The following is a 17,449-nucleotide window of genomic DNA, read 5'->3' as shown; positions in this document are numbered from 1 at the left end:
CTGGAAACATGAGTCTAGCAGCAACCCTGGTGCAAGTGAAATGTGATAGATTGTTACTATGAGCTTGAGAAAACCAAAATGAAAGACTGAAATCCAAGAAGCATTTGAAGTGAATGAAATAAAAGTCTTGCCTGGACAGATTTTGTAAGGTCATCAAGTAGCTCTTCTGTAGCATAACTCCGCATACTTGAGTCTGCATGCTCAGACTCCAGTCTGGGACCAGCCTCTTCCCCCTAGTATATTAAAGGTAAAACAACATGAAGCATGCAGTAACACAATGCCTCCTAGTAAGATGAGTTACCTTTGGCACAGACTTAGTAACACTACCAAAATACAACAATAAAAACTACAAAATAGACTACCAAAATACAACAATAAAAATTACAATCACCAAAATATCCACAAGAAGTTAAGCTACATGAATCTTCAGAGCCACTGCCCACAAATGTTTAAAATGTCATTTTATCTCATGCAGTCTTTAAAACAAAGATTACAGCAAGTTAAAACAATTCCATTAAATCTTCACAGGAAAGATCGCTTCAGCATTGTCTTAAATTGTTCAGCGCGTGCTAAGGAAAATTAATCATTCTGTAGTGACTTCCCATGTTGACAAACCCTCCATATCTCCTGGCAGCCCAAAAAGTGGGGAGAGAGGGATAATCCTAAAATGACTTGCAACAGACAACCATTAAAAAACAACGCTTGGCACATCTCAGTTACAGCAATCTTGTCAGCAAAACTATAATAATTTACAAGCCTGCTGTAATCTTCCGAAGCAACTTTCTCTTTTATAAATAAAGATTTACAATCAAGTGCAGTGAATTCACAAAGTAAAACAAAAGAATACAGACTTGAGAAAAAAAAAGTTCTAAAGCCACCAGACTGTAGAACTAATAAGAATTTACTTGCCACTCAAACTTTTTTTTTTTTTAAAAGTTGTGACTACAACACACATTTTTGAGCAATACTTTAAGATACAGCAAGAAATCTGGCAGAAATTTACACACCCCTCATTTTCTATGGGCTATCTAAAACCCTTTGGTCAAATACTGGAAGTTCAGATCCAAAACAGACTGATATGCTACACAAGATTACATGATCATTTTCATTTGAGAGACTAAGGCATACACTGGAAGAATAGGAACTATAAATTTGAGGTGGCAAATCTTAGTGACAACAGCCAAGCAACGTTTTTCCCCAAATATTATTAGCTCTTATGCTAGCCCCCAAGATTAAATAGCATCAATGCCTTGAAGAGACAAATGATCTAAGGAAAACTGATCAAGGGCTGCAAGACTGCTCTTTTTGAGCAGGACAACTCTGGCAGCTTAGTTAGGAGTAATACACACATGCTTAAAACTTTTAATGCCCCCAAGAGACTTTTCTTTAATAAGTAAAAAGTACAGCATAATGTATGAGCTTTCATATCTTTGGGTTTAAATTCAGAAGTCTGCTTAACAATGCAGGCAAGTTAATAGAATAAAGGGAATAATGTGATAAAAAAGTAGAAAACATACGCCAGTGGCTTCCCAGTCTCAAAGCTTACTTGATCTTCCCAGTTTTGTTACATCAGCCATTAAATTTGAGCAGGACATTTTTCAGGCAGCCAGAGGAATAGTACTGAATGCTATATGGCTGAACAAGCTGGCAAAAAAATACAGCTGCCCTAGATACTGAAATGTTTCAGATGGTGAAATACACTATTTAAAGTACTTTTTTTCTGGTCAGGCAGCTCTCCACCCAAGTCAACTAGAATACTCAACACACATTTTCCAGGTTTGATGTGGCATATAAAAGCCTTCTTGGAATGAGGACCATGATTAGCACTACTACTGACTGATGAAGGAAATGGGAAGACCAGTAACACGAATATTACCCATGCTTATCATAGGACTGATTCATTACCTGTGTAAGTAAATGAATGAAATTACCATGACTCTCTGATATGACTCATAGTGAGCCTGGGACCTCACTATGAAATCATAATATGCAGAAACTTGTGATGAGCTAGTCAGGGTGGGACAATTACACTCAATTTAACCTAAAGTGCTGAGTAATACAAATAAGGGACAGAATCTTGCTTTCTAGCATTTCATGTGTTTTAGCTTTGTGATTTTTTAAATAGGAGGAAAACCAGATGATAAATACTGACTTAAAACACTTAATCTTAAATCTTCTATTTAGGATATCAATCATTTGCACACTGGGCTTTTAACACAACACAGGTGCAAGTGGCATACTGTGGCCTAGACCTATGCAGGCCATCACCTCTTGTCAGTGACTCTATAGAGCCACATACACATATCCCTGATAACGACTTCTAACATCTGGCACCCAAATAAAAACTGACCCACTATTATTAGCTTTACTATTTGTTCTCACACACACCCCCTCCCCCCCACCAACTGTCCAGCTGTATTGTCACATAACTGCAAAAAACATGAAGAAAAACAAAATCTTGGGACAGTAACAGCATGGTTCACAGAACAACTGAGTATATTAAAGATTCTGGCAAAGAAGACCCTATGAATTAAAGTGTATGAATATTTTTTTATTATTTAATATCAAATCAGACTGAGCAGCTAAGTAACACGTTTTACTCAGCATACCTTTTCCTGGACATTTTCATCATCATTTGCCAGGGCACAAGCATCACTTGAAGTATATTGCACTGCCGATGAAAGACTGTCTTTACAAAAGACATTGCAAACAGGAAGCCTATTTAAAAACAAAAAAACATCACAGTCAAAGTCTTGATCTAAAATGAATAAACAGTATTTTGAAATTCCCTCAGCATTGTCTCCCTCATCCTTTTTTCAGTTGTTCCCATGAGGCGCCTAAAAAAATAAAAATATGCTAAACAGTTCATAGATACTCATTTATCAAAACTATTGGAGGACTCAACTTTAAGAAATCAGAAACAGAAAACACACTGTAAATTTACTACTTCCAAAAGACAAAAGTATCAGCAAAACAATTCCTGGGGTGATACCAGGTCACAAAATGGAAGCTGACACAAATTAGTTAAGTTATTGCAAGTTAGGAAGAATATGAATCAATCGTATCTTTTGCCTAGCAATAGGGTGTCTTTAGCAAAAACTAAAGCCACAGATTAAAAAAAATAAAGTTCCTTATTTCCCTGTACAGATGATACCTGAAAAATCTCGTAGGTCAGCATCAAGCACATTTAATTAGAGAAAACAAGTATATTAAACAAGAGGCCCATGCAAAACCCAATGAGAATGTAGATACAAATGGTAAACCAGGTGGTTGCTTTGCTACAACCTCCACAGAGATCTGTTTGTACTTTCAGCTCTGAACAGTTTTGCTTCTCAGTAGAAATTGATTTATGCTCATAGAAAAGCAGCCAACATCTATACAAATGCACAAGAACATCACCTTTTGTTGCTTAGAGTGCGTGGCCCCTTTACATCCTAGATAACATCTGTACAGCAAAGCACTGGGTTTGGAGGCCCAAAGGCCAGAAAAGATCTTCATGCAGACTTCAAATTAAGTCCTGCAAAATGCTATGCAAATTGAGCTTTAAGTGGAGTTTTCAACAATACTTGAACATCAGAGTCACCTGCCACTTTAAAGCCAAACATTTTTCCAGGAAATACTGTTTACATGACATCCAGCTGATCAGTATGACCCTGTGTGAATTCCCACAAATGTTCCTCTGAACCCTAAAAAAAGGTCCCCCTCCTCCCAAGAGGAAACAGATATATAAGCATACAAGAAATTGTGGATACAGCAACCTTCTGACAAGTTTTAAAAAACTAAAACACAGCTTTAACAGTCATAATAGTAAGAATATAAGGTCGGGATTGGCTTACACAACTCGATCATTCTAGTGTTTAGAATTTGAATGACCACCTGTCTTAAAAACTTGAAGATCACCTTTAGTGGGAAGTATATGCAGCATAGATTCCACAACAGACCACTAAAGTGGTACTAAATTTGAAACAGTTCCATGCACACACACACACACAGAGGGAGCAGTACTTCTCCAAGTTGCAGGCAATCACCAAATTGGGCATTTGTTGTAGGGAGATACACCTATTGCTCCTCTTCCACCCACACCAGCAGGGAGTGTTAGCAAGGTGCTAGTGACTCTAAATCCAGGTCTCTTAACTACCAGAAGAGCAGAAGACAGTGGCAGACAAGGAACTTGTGGGATCTGACATCATATTCTGGAGATGGGCAAATAAGGTGTCCCACGTATGTCTCAGCACCACTATACCTCACTAATTCCTCTTAGAGGTAACAGCTTTCCTCTAAACTAAATGAAAGCCCGCAAGTCAAGCAGAAGCAGCTCGTTACTGTAAACTAAAGCACTGAACATAAGGTTATAAAAACATTTATAACCACCTATTGTAGCGGGTCCAAAGTCTCACACCTCAGTTAAGTTGCAAATGAGGTGTATGCATTCTCACACATCTTAAAATTCCCATCCCATCATGTAGTCAGTTGTTTGCATTAAGTTTTCAACAGAACCTCTGTCTTATCCTAAGTACGACATGTACATTTAAGAGACTGAATGAAGTTTTTCAGGTGTTACTTCCTAGTTCTCACTTGGAAAAATCAGTTATGCAAATACTTTGAGTAACGTATTTTTCTGAAAAGTGGTTTCAATCACTTCATGAAGAAGTTGTCTTACACTCTTATTTTGCTGTAGGGATATAAACCTATTGCTCCTCTTCCACCCACACCAGTAGGGAGTGTTAGCACTGCTCTTAAGTGTATGCTCTTATGCTCAATACCTCTGGTCTCTTCTTCCAGCTATGACAACTCCCTGGTTCTTCATAAAAACAGAGAAGATCAAAAATTATACAGAACATACTGTAGCTCATTCCACCCTTTTATGATACACACAAATACGTTATCTCCTATTTCACTTACACTAAGGGGGTGATCTTTAGTAAGCTGTAAAGAACAGTAAGTCCCTTAATGTAGAGAAGGAAAGATACAATTGGCTGTAAATCAGCATTTTAAAACAAGGAGTATTTTCACAACCTTGTTAATAACTACTTTAGCACTTGCAGTCAGGAAAAGCACTTAGCACAAAACGCATACATTTCTTGCCTTAATATACTGATATTCTAACACAACTAATCATACTTTATTAGAGCATGAATGCAGCTTTTAGAAGAATACAGTTTAATATCTCATAGATTTAAGCTATTCCAACATAACCCATGTCCAATATGCAATTTGCTTATTTCCAGAAATTCTCCTGTGTATACTCTCCAACTCAAACATGATGCCTTGTCTACCAAGAGCCCTCTAAGCAAGTGAAGGGACTGAAAATTCATTTTGTACATGCATTCACCCACAGGAAAACCTGAGCCCTACTGCAACAGAGGATGCAGCAGGCAGGATGTATCATTCAACTGCTGCCATCAAGCTCTGACAAAGCATTAAGAACACAAAGCCACAGTAGGCAAGGCCACATGAGACCAGTCATTGTGTGAGAAGCCAAATTAATCACATTATCAGGACACTGCAACTCTTTTTTCTTCTTCAGCATTCTGCATTTTCAACAGGTTTGATTTTTTTTTTTTTTTAGCCACAGGCTGACAAATTATATAGCCCATAATAAAAGAAAATTGCCAAACAGCACAGCACCTCTGTTAAATATTTCCCTATACGCAGAAAGACAACAAACAAAAACCTAAGTATTAATTTACAGAGAATAGAATTCCCCTTGAGTTTAGCAAACTTGTACAATATGCCAAGGACAGGCTGGATGAGGCTTTGGGCAACCTGGTCTAGAGGAAGGTGTCGCTTCCCATGGCAGGGTGTTTGGAACTAGTTGATCTTTAAGGTCCCTTCCAACCTCCTATGATCCTATGTTCAGTGAAAGCACAGCAGCTTCTGTATGTGTAGATATTAATACATCCTTACCTTTCTCATGACAAAAGAGTAGTATTTTAATGCTGACTTGAAAGCGAGCAAGCAGATCTAATGCCCCAAACAGTACTGGAAATTAGTCACTAGATATACTGTCTCAGGTACAAGGTAATGTTGTAACAGCATAGATACTTCAAGAGAGTGTTCCAAACATGTAACCAACAGTTAGTGACTTACATGGATACAGAAGTTTTCAATAGTTCAGTTTTTCTTAAGTATGACTCAAAATAGCAGCTGCTATTAAACCTCATGTAGAACAAAGAAACTTAAGCATGAACAAGTCTTTTAGTATCACCAGTAATGCTATTTTCTCTAACACATCATGAATTCTTCAGCTTGATATGCACAAAAGCAAAAGGTGCAAGCCCAGACAGAAACATAGGGAGGAATCTTTACTCTTCACAGGGCAGGCACATACTGTGGTTCTCTACTGAAGCAGACAGTCTGCTCACCCCTATCTGAATGGTAACACACACTTATTGCTGCACGAATTGCTATGGTCTACTGACGGCTTTTAGGCTTTTGAGAAAGAACACACTGAAATTCAAAAGTGCAGGTGGTTTTGAAATTGCAATGTAGGTTTCTTGTGAAAGACTGTCCAGTTCCGATTTGGCTCAAACTCTTCAGTAATTATGAAGGAGGCCGCAGAAGACTATCAGAGATAGTGAAGCTATTGATAACTGGTTTGACAAGCATAAAAATCGAGTAGAAAGTAAACAAGTGGCAAGAAAAAAATTATCATACAAGTTACAGCTGACAAAAATTCAAATTAGAGGTAAGATTTGTTCTACGATTTGACCTTCCCAGAGAAAAACAGCTTAAGCTTTCCGTTCCAAAGACTTCATACACAAACAGGCACACAAAATATTCAGTTCAAACACACTTGTTCACTAAACAATTCAAGAGTTTTCTTAAACTCTTCCCAAACAAGACCTATATCTGGGCACTAGAGTGAAACAGTTCAAAACAGTTTACAGTTGACAGCTGTGAGAGAGTAATTTCAAGCAAAGGGAAAGTAAAGAGGAAGCTACCACCAGCATACTGATTACCAAGCCCCTCTTGAACACACAGGGGACAGTCTCTCTGCAGGACGATTACTGACACTTTTTGCACCTCTCAGAGGGTTGTATTACCAACAGGTGCAGATGCACCAGTGGCCAACAGCTAAGAGAGAATGAAGATGTCACCATCCCGGCCACATGACACTTATCTAGTGAAAATATTCATAGGATCAGTTCAGAACAGGCCTGTGCAAGAGAAGGAGGGTGGGGTTTGGACTTAGGGAGCAGAGGGACAACAGAGCAAGCCTATGAATGGCAGAGAGGCACCCATATGTTGGTTGAAGCTTCACAATTACAGCATAAGTTATTTCTGATTAATCATGTAAAAAATTAGAGAAGTTGTGAAAGAACAAGGAAGTCAGAAAAATATCTCTTGCTTTGAACAAGTGCTACAGACCTGTGACTACTGTCACTAGGCTGTCAAAGAGAAGAAAGGCTCTGTATAAACAAGGAGCTCAGCAGACCCACAACCAATCTCTCCAGTCAGCAGTAAACTGCCCTCCAGCCACTGCTAATGCAGCAGAAAGGAGGAAACCCTCACCCTCTCCCCAGTAACTTAATGGAATCAATATTTCTCTCAGAACAGTTCAGCAAGAGGGACTTGCATTTAAGAAGGTCTGCAGAACAAAGTAGATCTCTCGGAAAACAAAGACCAGGCTTTTATGACAGCAGCATTATTTCAGTCAAAGAAAAAAAGCTATTTGCAAGGCACTGACTGCTTTAGTACAATCTCCCCAGACACAACATTCATTTCTGCATATGAAATGGAAATAAGTGTTGATAAATGCAGTGAAGAACCATTAATCTTCCTTAATCCTGATTTTAAAACAAACAAAAACCAACAAACACCCCACACCATTCATTTAGAAGCATTTATTACCCCAGAAGAGCAGCATGCATTACTAAGATAAAAGTTATGATGGATCTTTAAGGGGAAAAAGAAAAAGCTGAAAATTAGATCGACAGATCTAGCCTAATCGAGGCTGCTGCCAGCAAGGAACTGATACCATCTCATTTCCTACCACTATCCACTAACTTTATCCATGTGAAAAAAAAAAAAAATAAGAAAAACAAAACCCCAAAAACCAAAAAAAACCACACCCCCAAAAAAACCCCAAACCAAAACCCAAGCAAACAAGCAAAAAAAGCCCCCACAAACCAACCAAAATGACACAAATGCCCCAAACCCAGCACACAAAAACTCAACCCCAAACCAGCTGAAGTTGGAGATTTTTTGCAAATCTTCTACCAATCCACTGTATTTTGCAATTCATTTAGGGTTTTAATATCTTTCCCACTCTTTGCAAAGAATGTGCTCACCAAACTGTCTCCTAACTGGAATTAGGCACACAAAAAATAGACAGTTACTTATTCAGGAGTCCAACACAAAGATACTTCTGACACCACTGAATTCCATAGCTTCAGACAGTATGATTCCAACCACTGGGATAAAATACAGCTTTCAGCACTTTAAATGCATTAGCATGCAAAGACTGCAAAACAAGGTTACGTTGCACCATACGCTTTATCAGATTTAACCCATTTACTGCCTGAAGTGGTAGTCCTGCATCCCACCCTCAGACACATAATTGTCTGCAACCCTCATCTGAAGACTGTGGACAATTCTAAGGCGGAAAAAGAAAGTTAGCTTGCTTTGAGCTAGTGTATACTCAGATAAAAAAATTTAAGAAGATAGAGGGAAAACATACCATTGTTCATAACTGTCCACCATTTCCTAGGTTAAACAATGGAAATCAAGGTCAAAGACTAACAGTAGAAAACCTCTTCATGCCTTTCTTATAGTGCTACCAATATTACCCTCATCCTATCCTAGAAAAGGCTGTTACCTTAATAGCCACCTTCACAGCACCACAACTCTATAGTTTTGACAGAGCGCCCATGATAGACAACAGCCTATATCAGATGCAAGCTGCAAAGTAACACTGAAACACATACCTCTTCTTTCTTGAATGGAGTATCCAGGTAGTCTATTTCAGAAATCACAGACAAAAATCACAAACCCTAACCCTCGAAAGGTGTCCATCTGGAAGTACTCAAAGTGATTCAAAGTTCCTAGTGGTTCTTGGTAACAGGCTTCTGTAATACTGCACTGAAGATCACAGCTTATGAGAATCTCCCTGCATTGTCAGGCTCTAGTTATCTTTAATGCTAGAGTTTTGGGAAAAGAACACATTCTGGAAAAACACAGTAAAACCTGACACTAACCACAAAGACTACAGGAAAATAGTAGAATAACTATGAACTGTGATTAAACTTTAAGGATTTTAGAGTCTTTAGTAATGTCTGACTTAGACACCTTTGAAGATTTCCCTCATTGCTTAAATTCATGAGCTTATCTACACAGCCACAATACTGCAACAGCAGGCTCAGAATCATCATCAGCTGCTCTGCACCAACTCCCCATGTAAAAAGCCCCCTGTGAGTGCAACACAGCTTAACACAGCACCACGGAGTGGAATGTCAGCATAAACTTAGCAACATGAATTTTGCCCTAGATCATTCTAAAGCTGCTATCAGCTAACTCCCAGGCATTTTGTAATGTATTTTTAATAGGCATCTTACCTTTAAAGGATTTCAAAAATATCTTGATTGCCATTCCAAAACTCAGTCAAGCCAAGAAGGTTTCTTTGAGCATCCAAGCTAATTTTGAACTGCTGGAACCTTTTACTGATATTCCAATCCAGTTGAAGTCATCTCTATACCAACATTTTCACTCACCCAGCAGCAGTTCTTCACACTAGCTTTGGGATCAGTCTGTTGTAACAGCTCAGTATTTTCACTGAGAATTACAAGAAAAGTCTTTAGACTTGCAGTTCTGTTACCGTGTTCTCAGCCAAAAGTTTTCATGCACAGAAATAACACCCTCTTCAGGCAGAGGGCTGTTGCACCTCCAGCTGTTGACTTCAAAAGATGTTGCACAACCTGCCTTTGAAAGCAGCATTTATCAAAGGCTAGATCAGTAAAGAAATCTGAAAACAGGAAAAGCAGAAAAGCCAAGAAGTGTTCTATAAAATACAGTGCTAAGATTAAAGTGGAAAAGAACAAACAACAGGTTATAGAAAAACGTTTCAGAAAAAGTTGAAATTAAGTGCATAAGTGGGGCACACTTCATTGCAACAGGCAGAGTCTTGTGCATCAACACAGCAACCTCATGAGGTGGCACATGCCACTTTAGTACACTACTTGCATAACAAACAAACAAATATGAAGTTTCTAGGACAAATCTTTCAGAAGACACTGCATGAAAACACTGATTTTCAGATAATTTTAGAAGATAAATATTCAATAACTGAGCCGAGCATTTGTTTTGCATAAGACACCAGAGCCCCTGCTTGCATATAACACCTTTAACTTGAGCAGGATACAAGCTAGGCATATTCAAATTTGAGTCCAAGACTTCCAGTGCAGCCTTTGTCTCAACCTTAACTACACAGCTTCCAAACAAGACACTTCCAAACAAGATACTCCATATCTAAGAACATTGTTCTAATTCTGAAATCAGATGCCTGAAACAAAAGTTTATATGAACAGTGCCTAAATCACATTACTCTGTTCTGCCATAAAAATAAGCACCATGTGTGTGCATTTAGTATCAGCCTTCAGAAAAGATTCAAGAAACTACGCAAGAGGAGAATCACCATATAAAATTCTCAGCCCCATTACTAACAAGTTACAGTAGCAGGTCTATCCATACCATCAGGGCACTCTCCTGCAAACATTATACTCTGCTGAAAAGAGGATTTCTGTGATAAGAGGCATGTTACACTGGCACACAAGCCTCTCATGCCCCAACTCTATCACTCAACACCTTTGTTATTAACAGATGCAAGCTTAAGGTTTAAGCCAGAAGTCAGTAATAGAGCAAATAAATTTTCCATTAGCAAACCCTTTACTTTTGTGATCTCTAATCCAGCTTGCAAGGCTTTTGCCTGTCCAGGATAGGAGCGGCAAAATAAACACTAGTGATGTTATCACAATGCCAACATAGCACTGCTTTTTTCAGAGCTCCTCTTGCATTGCAGAAGCTTTCAACAAACACACCTTCAAAACTGTAGAAGATTGTAACACAAAGCAAAACCAGAAACAGTTTATCTCCTTAAAATTCAGATAAATCTTCACATGAACAGGTAGAAATACAAAGCAATACCAAAATCTGCCCCCTTCCAACGCAGCTGTATCTGGGCTTTATTCCTGGCCATGCCGCTGACCCAATCTGACCTTCGCAACTTTCAGGGTATACTCATTACAGATTTCAAAGTCAGAGGTACTAGACCAGGGGTTTTCCATCAGGAACAGCACATCTTGCTGCTCAGCCACTTTGATACAAGCCGTGCTTTACTGATGCAGAGCACTCACAGTGTAATGACAACTAAAGCATCCTAGTGTGCACATGCACATATACCTATCTTTCTTTTATGCACAGTTGTAAAACTGAGGATAAAAGAATTCATAAAAGCTACGTAGACAAGGATGCGCAAAGCACTTTCTGGGATAGAATGAATCAGAAAGACAGATTATTGTATGCATGATTTCTTTACAAAATTCATCGCTAACACTTTGAAAGTGCAGCTTATGGCAAGCAAAAGCTGATGTCAGAACAATTTATACAGGTTATGCTTCAAACAACTGTCACAGCTAGTCTCAATTCAGATAGTACTAGTATCTCTATAAGCTTCTAAACCTGTTCTACTTACTCAGCTCTGTATATTGGCAAACTACAAAGCATTACGAGTTTTAAAAGTATTTTTTGTATTATATGATCCACACAAAGGGATTAACTGAAGCATAAAGCCATCTCTGTAAATTCAGGACAAGAGGAGTTATTTCTCATGCACAGTCAAAGCTCCAGTCTGCACAGATGAGTATTATTTTTAGAGCACTACATCTAAGCCTTACCTCCATCCAAAGTATTTCTCTAAAGCCATGCAGCCATCCTGCTCTTTTGAACTACTTGGAACAACCTTGCTGGCTCCTAGGTTTGTCAGAGAACTGTAGCTTCAGAAAGCCTCAAGTACCAGTAACTCTCTGGTCCCGTACTCCCAAAAAGCATATTGCCTTTATTGAAAAGACATCGGTTAACAAATCCCCAAACTCAAGGTTCTGGGATTTTTTAAGTTTTGTAATACACAGTCACATTTTTAACTAAAAGGATGAGGTTTGTTTGTTTGTTTGTTTTTTTAACTGGAAACTGTTTAAAAACAGTCAAATCAATGTTACACACACACACGCTTGATTTTTACACACTGGTATTTCTCCATTGGACCAACTTCTTTAGGCAACCTCTAAAATGCATGATGAGAGATTTTAAGAAATTCCTATTTTAAGCTTAGTTTTATCAAAGAAAGAAGCAACCACCTGCCCAGAAATGAAACAAAGCCCAGGTTAAAAAAAAAAAAAAAAAATCACAATAAAGTAAGAGTCCGAAGAGCCCCAAGAGTGTTCTTTCAACAATTCTGGTTTCCCTGCATTTTTGCTTCTAACTTACCCGTCTGTTGACCACTAGTTTCATGTGTAAAAGCACTTCTCTCCTACCACTATTAACTCCTTTGAAGATGACTTTTTAAATTGAGTTGTCTTGAAATGTAAACGTTTGTCCCGCATGCCAATATTTATAACACAAAGCCTCCATTTACTATTTAAAGATTCTTAACTGCTTATATGAACCAAGTTGCTGGTTTTCTTTTTAGGAAAGGAAAAGTTAAATACATCACAACTTATCATGCCACACAGTCCAGCAACAATGCTGGAATTAATAGATTTCAAGACTTTCCAACTACAACTCTGACATGGCTACTGAAATTAAAGCATGTCACAATCCCATCCTGCAGACAGAGGATTTTAAACTCTCTAATGTGAATTTATATTTGGACACCAGACTAAGCAACTAGAGTTTGTACTGCTCCCAAGATCTATTGGCTCTTTAATCAAAAGCAGCCAGAGTGAGCAGGGTGAACACACAAGCTGAACTTTTTTTTAAATAGTAAAAGGTTTGGGATACTCTAGTGCAAGCTCTCAAATCAGTTAATACAGTGCTCTAAAGAACCATCTCTATGTTATTTCAACGAGTTAGTTGAATATGTTATTCCTTTATCAATACAGAATAGGTGCCTGAACTTTTTCTTTAGCTGAACAATTCCATTAAAACAGCAGACTAAGAACACAGTAACAAAAAAATTACTCTGACCACTATCTATCATTAAGCTGAGAACACGTTCATCTACAAATTACCTCGAGGCAGGAACAGATTATCTGCCTTCAAGACACAGAAAGAAAAAGAACTGCTTTCCTAATAAGAATCCCAACTATACAAGTAGAATCTTTCATAAGAAGAAACTCGGTTGTCCAACAAGTTAAATAAAAGCTGTCTACAGACAGGTTCACAGCTCACTTAAAAAAGCTCCTAGTCATACAGGTTCGACTAAAATTTTTCTAAACAGAAAGACGGCAACAGAGTTTTCAAGCACTTTTCAGACTCACTGTTTTGTCTCCTAAAAAAAAAAAAATGTGATGACACGAACCTAATTCGCTCCAGGACTGTCTGAACCCAGTAATGCAAGAGTCAGCACCTGATTTGCAACTGATTTTGTACAAAGAGATATCTGAGCTCCCCCTTCTTCATCCAACCAGAATCAACTGTAAAACAACCCAAACCTTAAAGACTATTTCCTTTTTTTTCTTTTTTTTTAATAGACTATTTAAAAAATTTATAGGAAATGTATTAAAGTACTATACCGGGCACACAATTATCTCTAGCAACTACTGCTGTTCAGTTTTCCGTATTTGCAGTTTGCTGTTCAAACTGGCTAGTATTTCTCAAACAGTGAGTCAGTGTTCAAAGGAGGTCAAAGTTTAAGATGCTTACAACTTACATTTCAGAAATATATTCTCCTAATATTTGTGTTGTAACAAATGTAATCTTTAAAGGCAGTTTGAAAACAAAGTAAACAGAAGATGCTGGCACAAGGTATAGCTAAGGTAATCACTATGAAAAATACTCAAATACATGACTAAAGCAAAAATGAAAAGACTCACTGGCTTTAACATAACATGACTCCAGCCAGTCGCACAAAATCAGTTTCAAGACTAAGGCACCATGATCTTTAAGAGAACACAGCCAGAGTTTGGCCTGAAATTGGAAAAGCAAGGAAGTCATCCAGTTAAAAGCACAGTGGCAACAAAATACTCATACAGAAGCATGCGGAGTAACTCTGAACCCCTGATATTTGAGGACGAACTCCACCACTGACAGCACTTGTTTTCACCAGCACAGCACAAGACCATCATACACATCCTCAGGACTAACCCTCCCAAAAGCTGTCACCTGCCTTTTCCCTAACGCAACACCACGTGCTGCCAGCACCTGAACGCGTTCTTGTTTTTCCAAGAGGAAGCACCCTCCTTTCCTCAGTGGCACCATCTCCACTTCCACCTCCCGCCCCGCGCGTCCCCGGCCATGAGCCCTCAGCATCCCGACCAGGGCACTCTCCCCGCCCGAGCCGGGCAGAGAAAGGCTCCCCAGGCTGGGCAGCGCGAGCGCACCGGGGTCCCCGGGCTGCCGGCAAAAGGCGGCAGAGGCAAGGCTGCAGGCAGGCCCGGCGGCGGGGTCCGCCACTGCTCTCCTCTCCGGGAGCTCCGAGCAGGACACCCTCGCCCCGGGAGGCCTCGAAGGAGCCTCCCCGCCGTGAGGGCGAGGGCCCGCGGCGCGGCCGGGACTCACCAGAGCAGGGCGCAGAGGAAGAGGCAGGAGCCCAGGGCCAGGAGCCGGCGGGGCGGCTCCCTCATCGTCTCCCCCGTCTACCTGCCGCGGCCGGGAAGAGGCGGCGCATCCTCCCCGGCAGAGGGGCCGCGGGAGAAGCGCGAGCGGCGGCGGCGGCCGCTGAGAAGGAACGACCGTTGGGGCGGCCCCTCCCCCGCGCGACGCAAATGCGACGCACGGCAGCACGAGCGAGTGCAGCCGTTACTGCCCGCCGGACCGGGCTCCTCCCCCCGCCCCTTATCCCTTCACGCGCTGAGCTGGAAGGATACGCGTCACCCTCCACGACGTGTCGCCACGCCCCCTCGCTCCGCCGCCACCAATGGCCTGCGCGCCTGGGGTGGCCACGCCCCCCAAACCCCGGTTGCCGGCGGGGATTGGCTTCTCCGCCCCAGCGCGGCGGCGAATGAAGAGAGCCGCCTTCCCTTTCCCCGCCCTCCCAAGGACCCCCGTGAGGTGTCTGCGTCAAACAGGATCTTAAAGGAAAACGGCCATAATAATAAATGACGGCTGACAGCAAAGCCTGAGGCCGCGGTGCGCGCGAGGACCGTCATTACTGCCAGTGCGAGGGACGTTTTAAGCAACGGCTTTCCGACATGAGAGTTCTTTAAAATGTATTTTTTAAATCAGGCTTCTCCGCGGGCTGCCCCGCAGAGCCGAGCGCTGATTGGTGTCACTTGAGGCCCCCAGCGGAAACACCGTCGCGGAGTGGGCGAGGGCAGGACGCAGTGGCTGCTGGGAGCTGTAGTTCCGGGACGGAGCGCGGCGCGGCGAGGTCAGCGGCTGCGAGCGGATGCGCGTCCGCCATTTTGCGGGCGGCCTGAGGGAGCTCGTGAGGAGCGGTTGGGTTCAGGCTTCACCCACTGACAGGCGCATGGCAGCCGCGCTGGAGTCTGTAGGCACAGGCAGTGCCAGAGAAGGTTTTGTGCGTATTCATTTATCGCAGGAGCAAGAGCCAAGCCAGGGCTTGCCCAGCAGCTGCCCAGGTGTGTCCTGAGGCCCGCACGGGGAGTGCTCTCTTCAGAGCTGTGCCTGGGACCTGCAGCCTGGCATCTCTTCCCAGCCCAGCAGCTGCCTGCACAGACCTCCCCTGTTTCCCTACCTGGCGCTGCCTTCTCACAGCTGGGGCTTGCGGAGCACTGCTGGGGAATCCAGGCCAGGCAGCTGTGAGCGTGACCTCGGCATCTGGGTGCCCGAGCCCGGTGCGGGACATAGAAGAGGTGCCTTCCCTGGTACAGGCACGTTTGGCTAGATTGGCAGAAAACCACAACAGTTATTATCAAAACAGTAGGGATTTTGTAGATAGCCAGGCCTAAATCTCAAGCAACGTGTTCTGAAATGGGCTTCACACTGAGCTATGGTAGCCAAGAAAACCATCCTTGCAGTTTACTCGCACCAAAAAAACGGCTGAGGAGTGGGGTTCTTGCTGCCACAGTGAGCAAAAACGTGTGCTGCTCTCACAGCCCACGGGGCATTACGACAGCCCTGGAAGGCGCAGGTGGATTAGTCACCAGCATGCCGCGTTGGAAACATGCACATGTCAGAACTGTGAACAGGGAAGGACAGCTTTGCCCGGAGGGAGGATGGGGAGGGTGTGAATCATGGCAATCCTTGCAGGAGCAGCGCCCTTCCAGGCCACAGCTCCTGTTTATCCCAGAGCAGCTCCAGCCCCATGAACTGGCCCTTACGGCGGTCTGGGGGTGCTCCCAGACAGGAGAGGTGCCTGTGAGGCTCAGCTTGGTGCTGCCAAGCTGCAGGATGGTTTGACTGGAGTCAGCCAGCTGTGGGTAAATGTTGCCAGCCAGCACTGGAAACCTCTGGAGAATCTTTGTGTCTGTTCTTTTCCTGATTTCTCACCCTGTAATTCTATGTTTTCATTAACACTTGGCATCGCCCACCCTTCTGAGAACTCCGCATGCCACACAGCCTGGGAAGGGAAGAGGGAGAAGCTCCTCATCTCCACACAAGCTGGGGTTTAAACCCCCCTGGGTCAGCAAACCACAGGCTTCCCTGTGCTGAAACAGCCTGTCCTGCGGTACCTGTATCTCTTTGGAAAATGGGGGAAGTAACAGCCCAGTGCAGGGGACAGCAAGTTGGGGTGCAAAGTAGCACCTGCTGCCCCATGCCTTGCAGCTTAGCCAGGCTTGGAGCTGCCTGGATGAGTCTGTGACTCATTAGGTTGAACAGGAAGAAATTCCTGTGCAAGTCACTGGTAGGTTTCACAAGAAGCCTGTGGGATTTAACGTGAACCTCTAGCAATAGGAAATGGGCTTGCTAAACCACAGTATGGATTATACCGAGATGAAAGTGACCAGGAGGGCAGCTCTGACAGCGAGCAGCTTTGCTCTGTGTCCTGGTGCAAGTGCCTGCTGCAGGACCCACTGGCAGCTCTCCCAGTGCGTCAGCAGGCAGCCTGCTGCCCCAGTGCCGCTCAGCTCCCAGGTCAGGTCCTGTTGCCCCAGGAGCAGGGATGACACAGGAGCTGCCCAACCAGTTATGGGAGTGAGGCGAGTCCTGAAAAACACTGACAAACTGCTTCGTGGCACCAGTGGGGTGTGAGCAAGCACCTTTGCCATGAGGGTTTCTTCAGCCTTTTGCAGCAGTGGAGCTAAGACATGGCACAGCAGCATCGTGGATCCATGGCTATGCGGGTGCCTAACTGTCCTTGGGAGGGTTTCAAGCAGAGATGCAGCGTGGATGG

The 17,449-nt window shown here is 42.4% G+C and overlaps 1 protein-coding gene across 11 annotated transcripts in view; it reads right to left on the bottom strand.

Moving 5' to 3' along the window:
* Positions 1 to 14,945, bottom strand: part of SUCO (SUN domain containing ossification factor) — a 40,318-nt gene extending 25,373 nt beyond the window's left edge. For 4 of the 11 annotated variants that reach the window (XM_030494293.1, XM_030494298.1, XM_030494297.1 and 1 more), the window contains exons 1-3: positions 14,713 to 14,935; positions 2,610 to 2,718; positions 132 to 233 (exon numbers count right to left, since the gene is read on the bottom strand). In XM_030494293.1, coding sequence (XP_030350153.1) covers positions 132 to 233; positions 2,610 to 2,718; positions 14,713 to 14,777 — 276 coding nt within the window. In that variant the 5' untranslated portion in view covers positions 14,778 to 14,935. Of the gene's footprint in view, positions 1 to 131; positions 234 to 2,609; positions 2,719 to 14,712 lie in introns of all 11 variants that reach the window. The other 7 variants (XM_030494290.1, XM_030494296.1, XM_030494300.1 and 4 more) reach the window with 4 other exon arrangements.
* Between the last annotated feature and the right edge of the window lie 2,504 nt (positions 14,946 to 17,449).

Source organism: Strigops habroptila, chromosome 8, assembly GCF_004027225.2.
Source record: "Strigops habroptila isolate Jane chromosome 8, bStrHab1.2.pri, whole genome shotgun sequence".
NCBI lineage: Eukaryota > Metazoa > Chordata > Aves > Psittaciformes > Psittacidae > Strigops > Strigops habroptila.
Note: the sequence above shows the minus strand (reverse complement) of the source record. Positions and strands in the feature narration are given on the sequence as shown.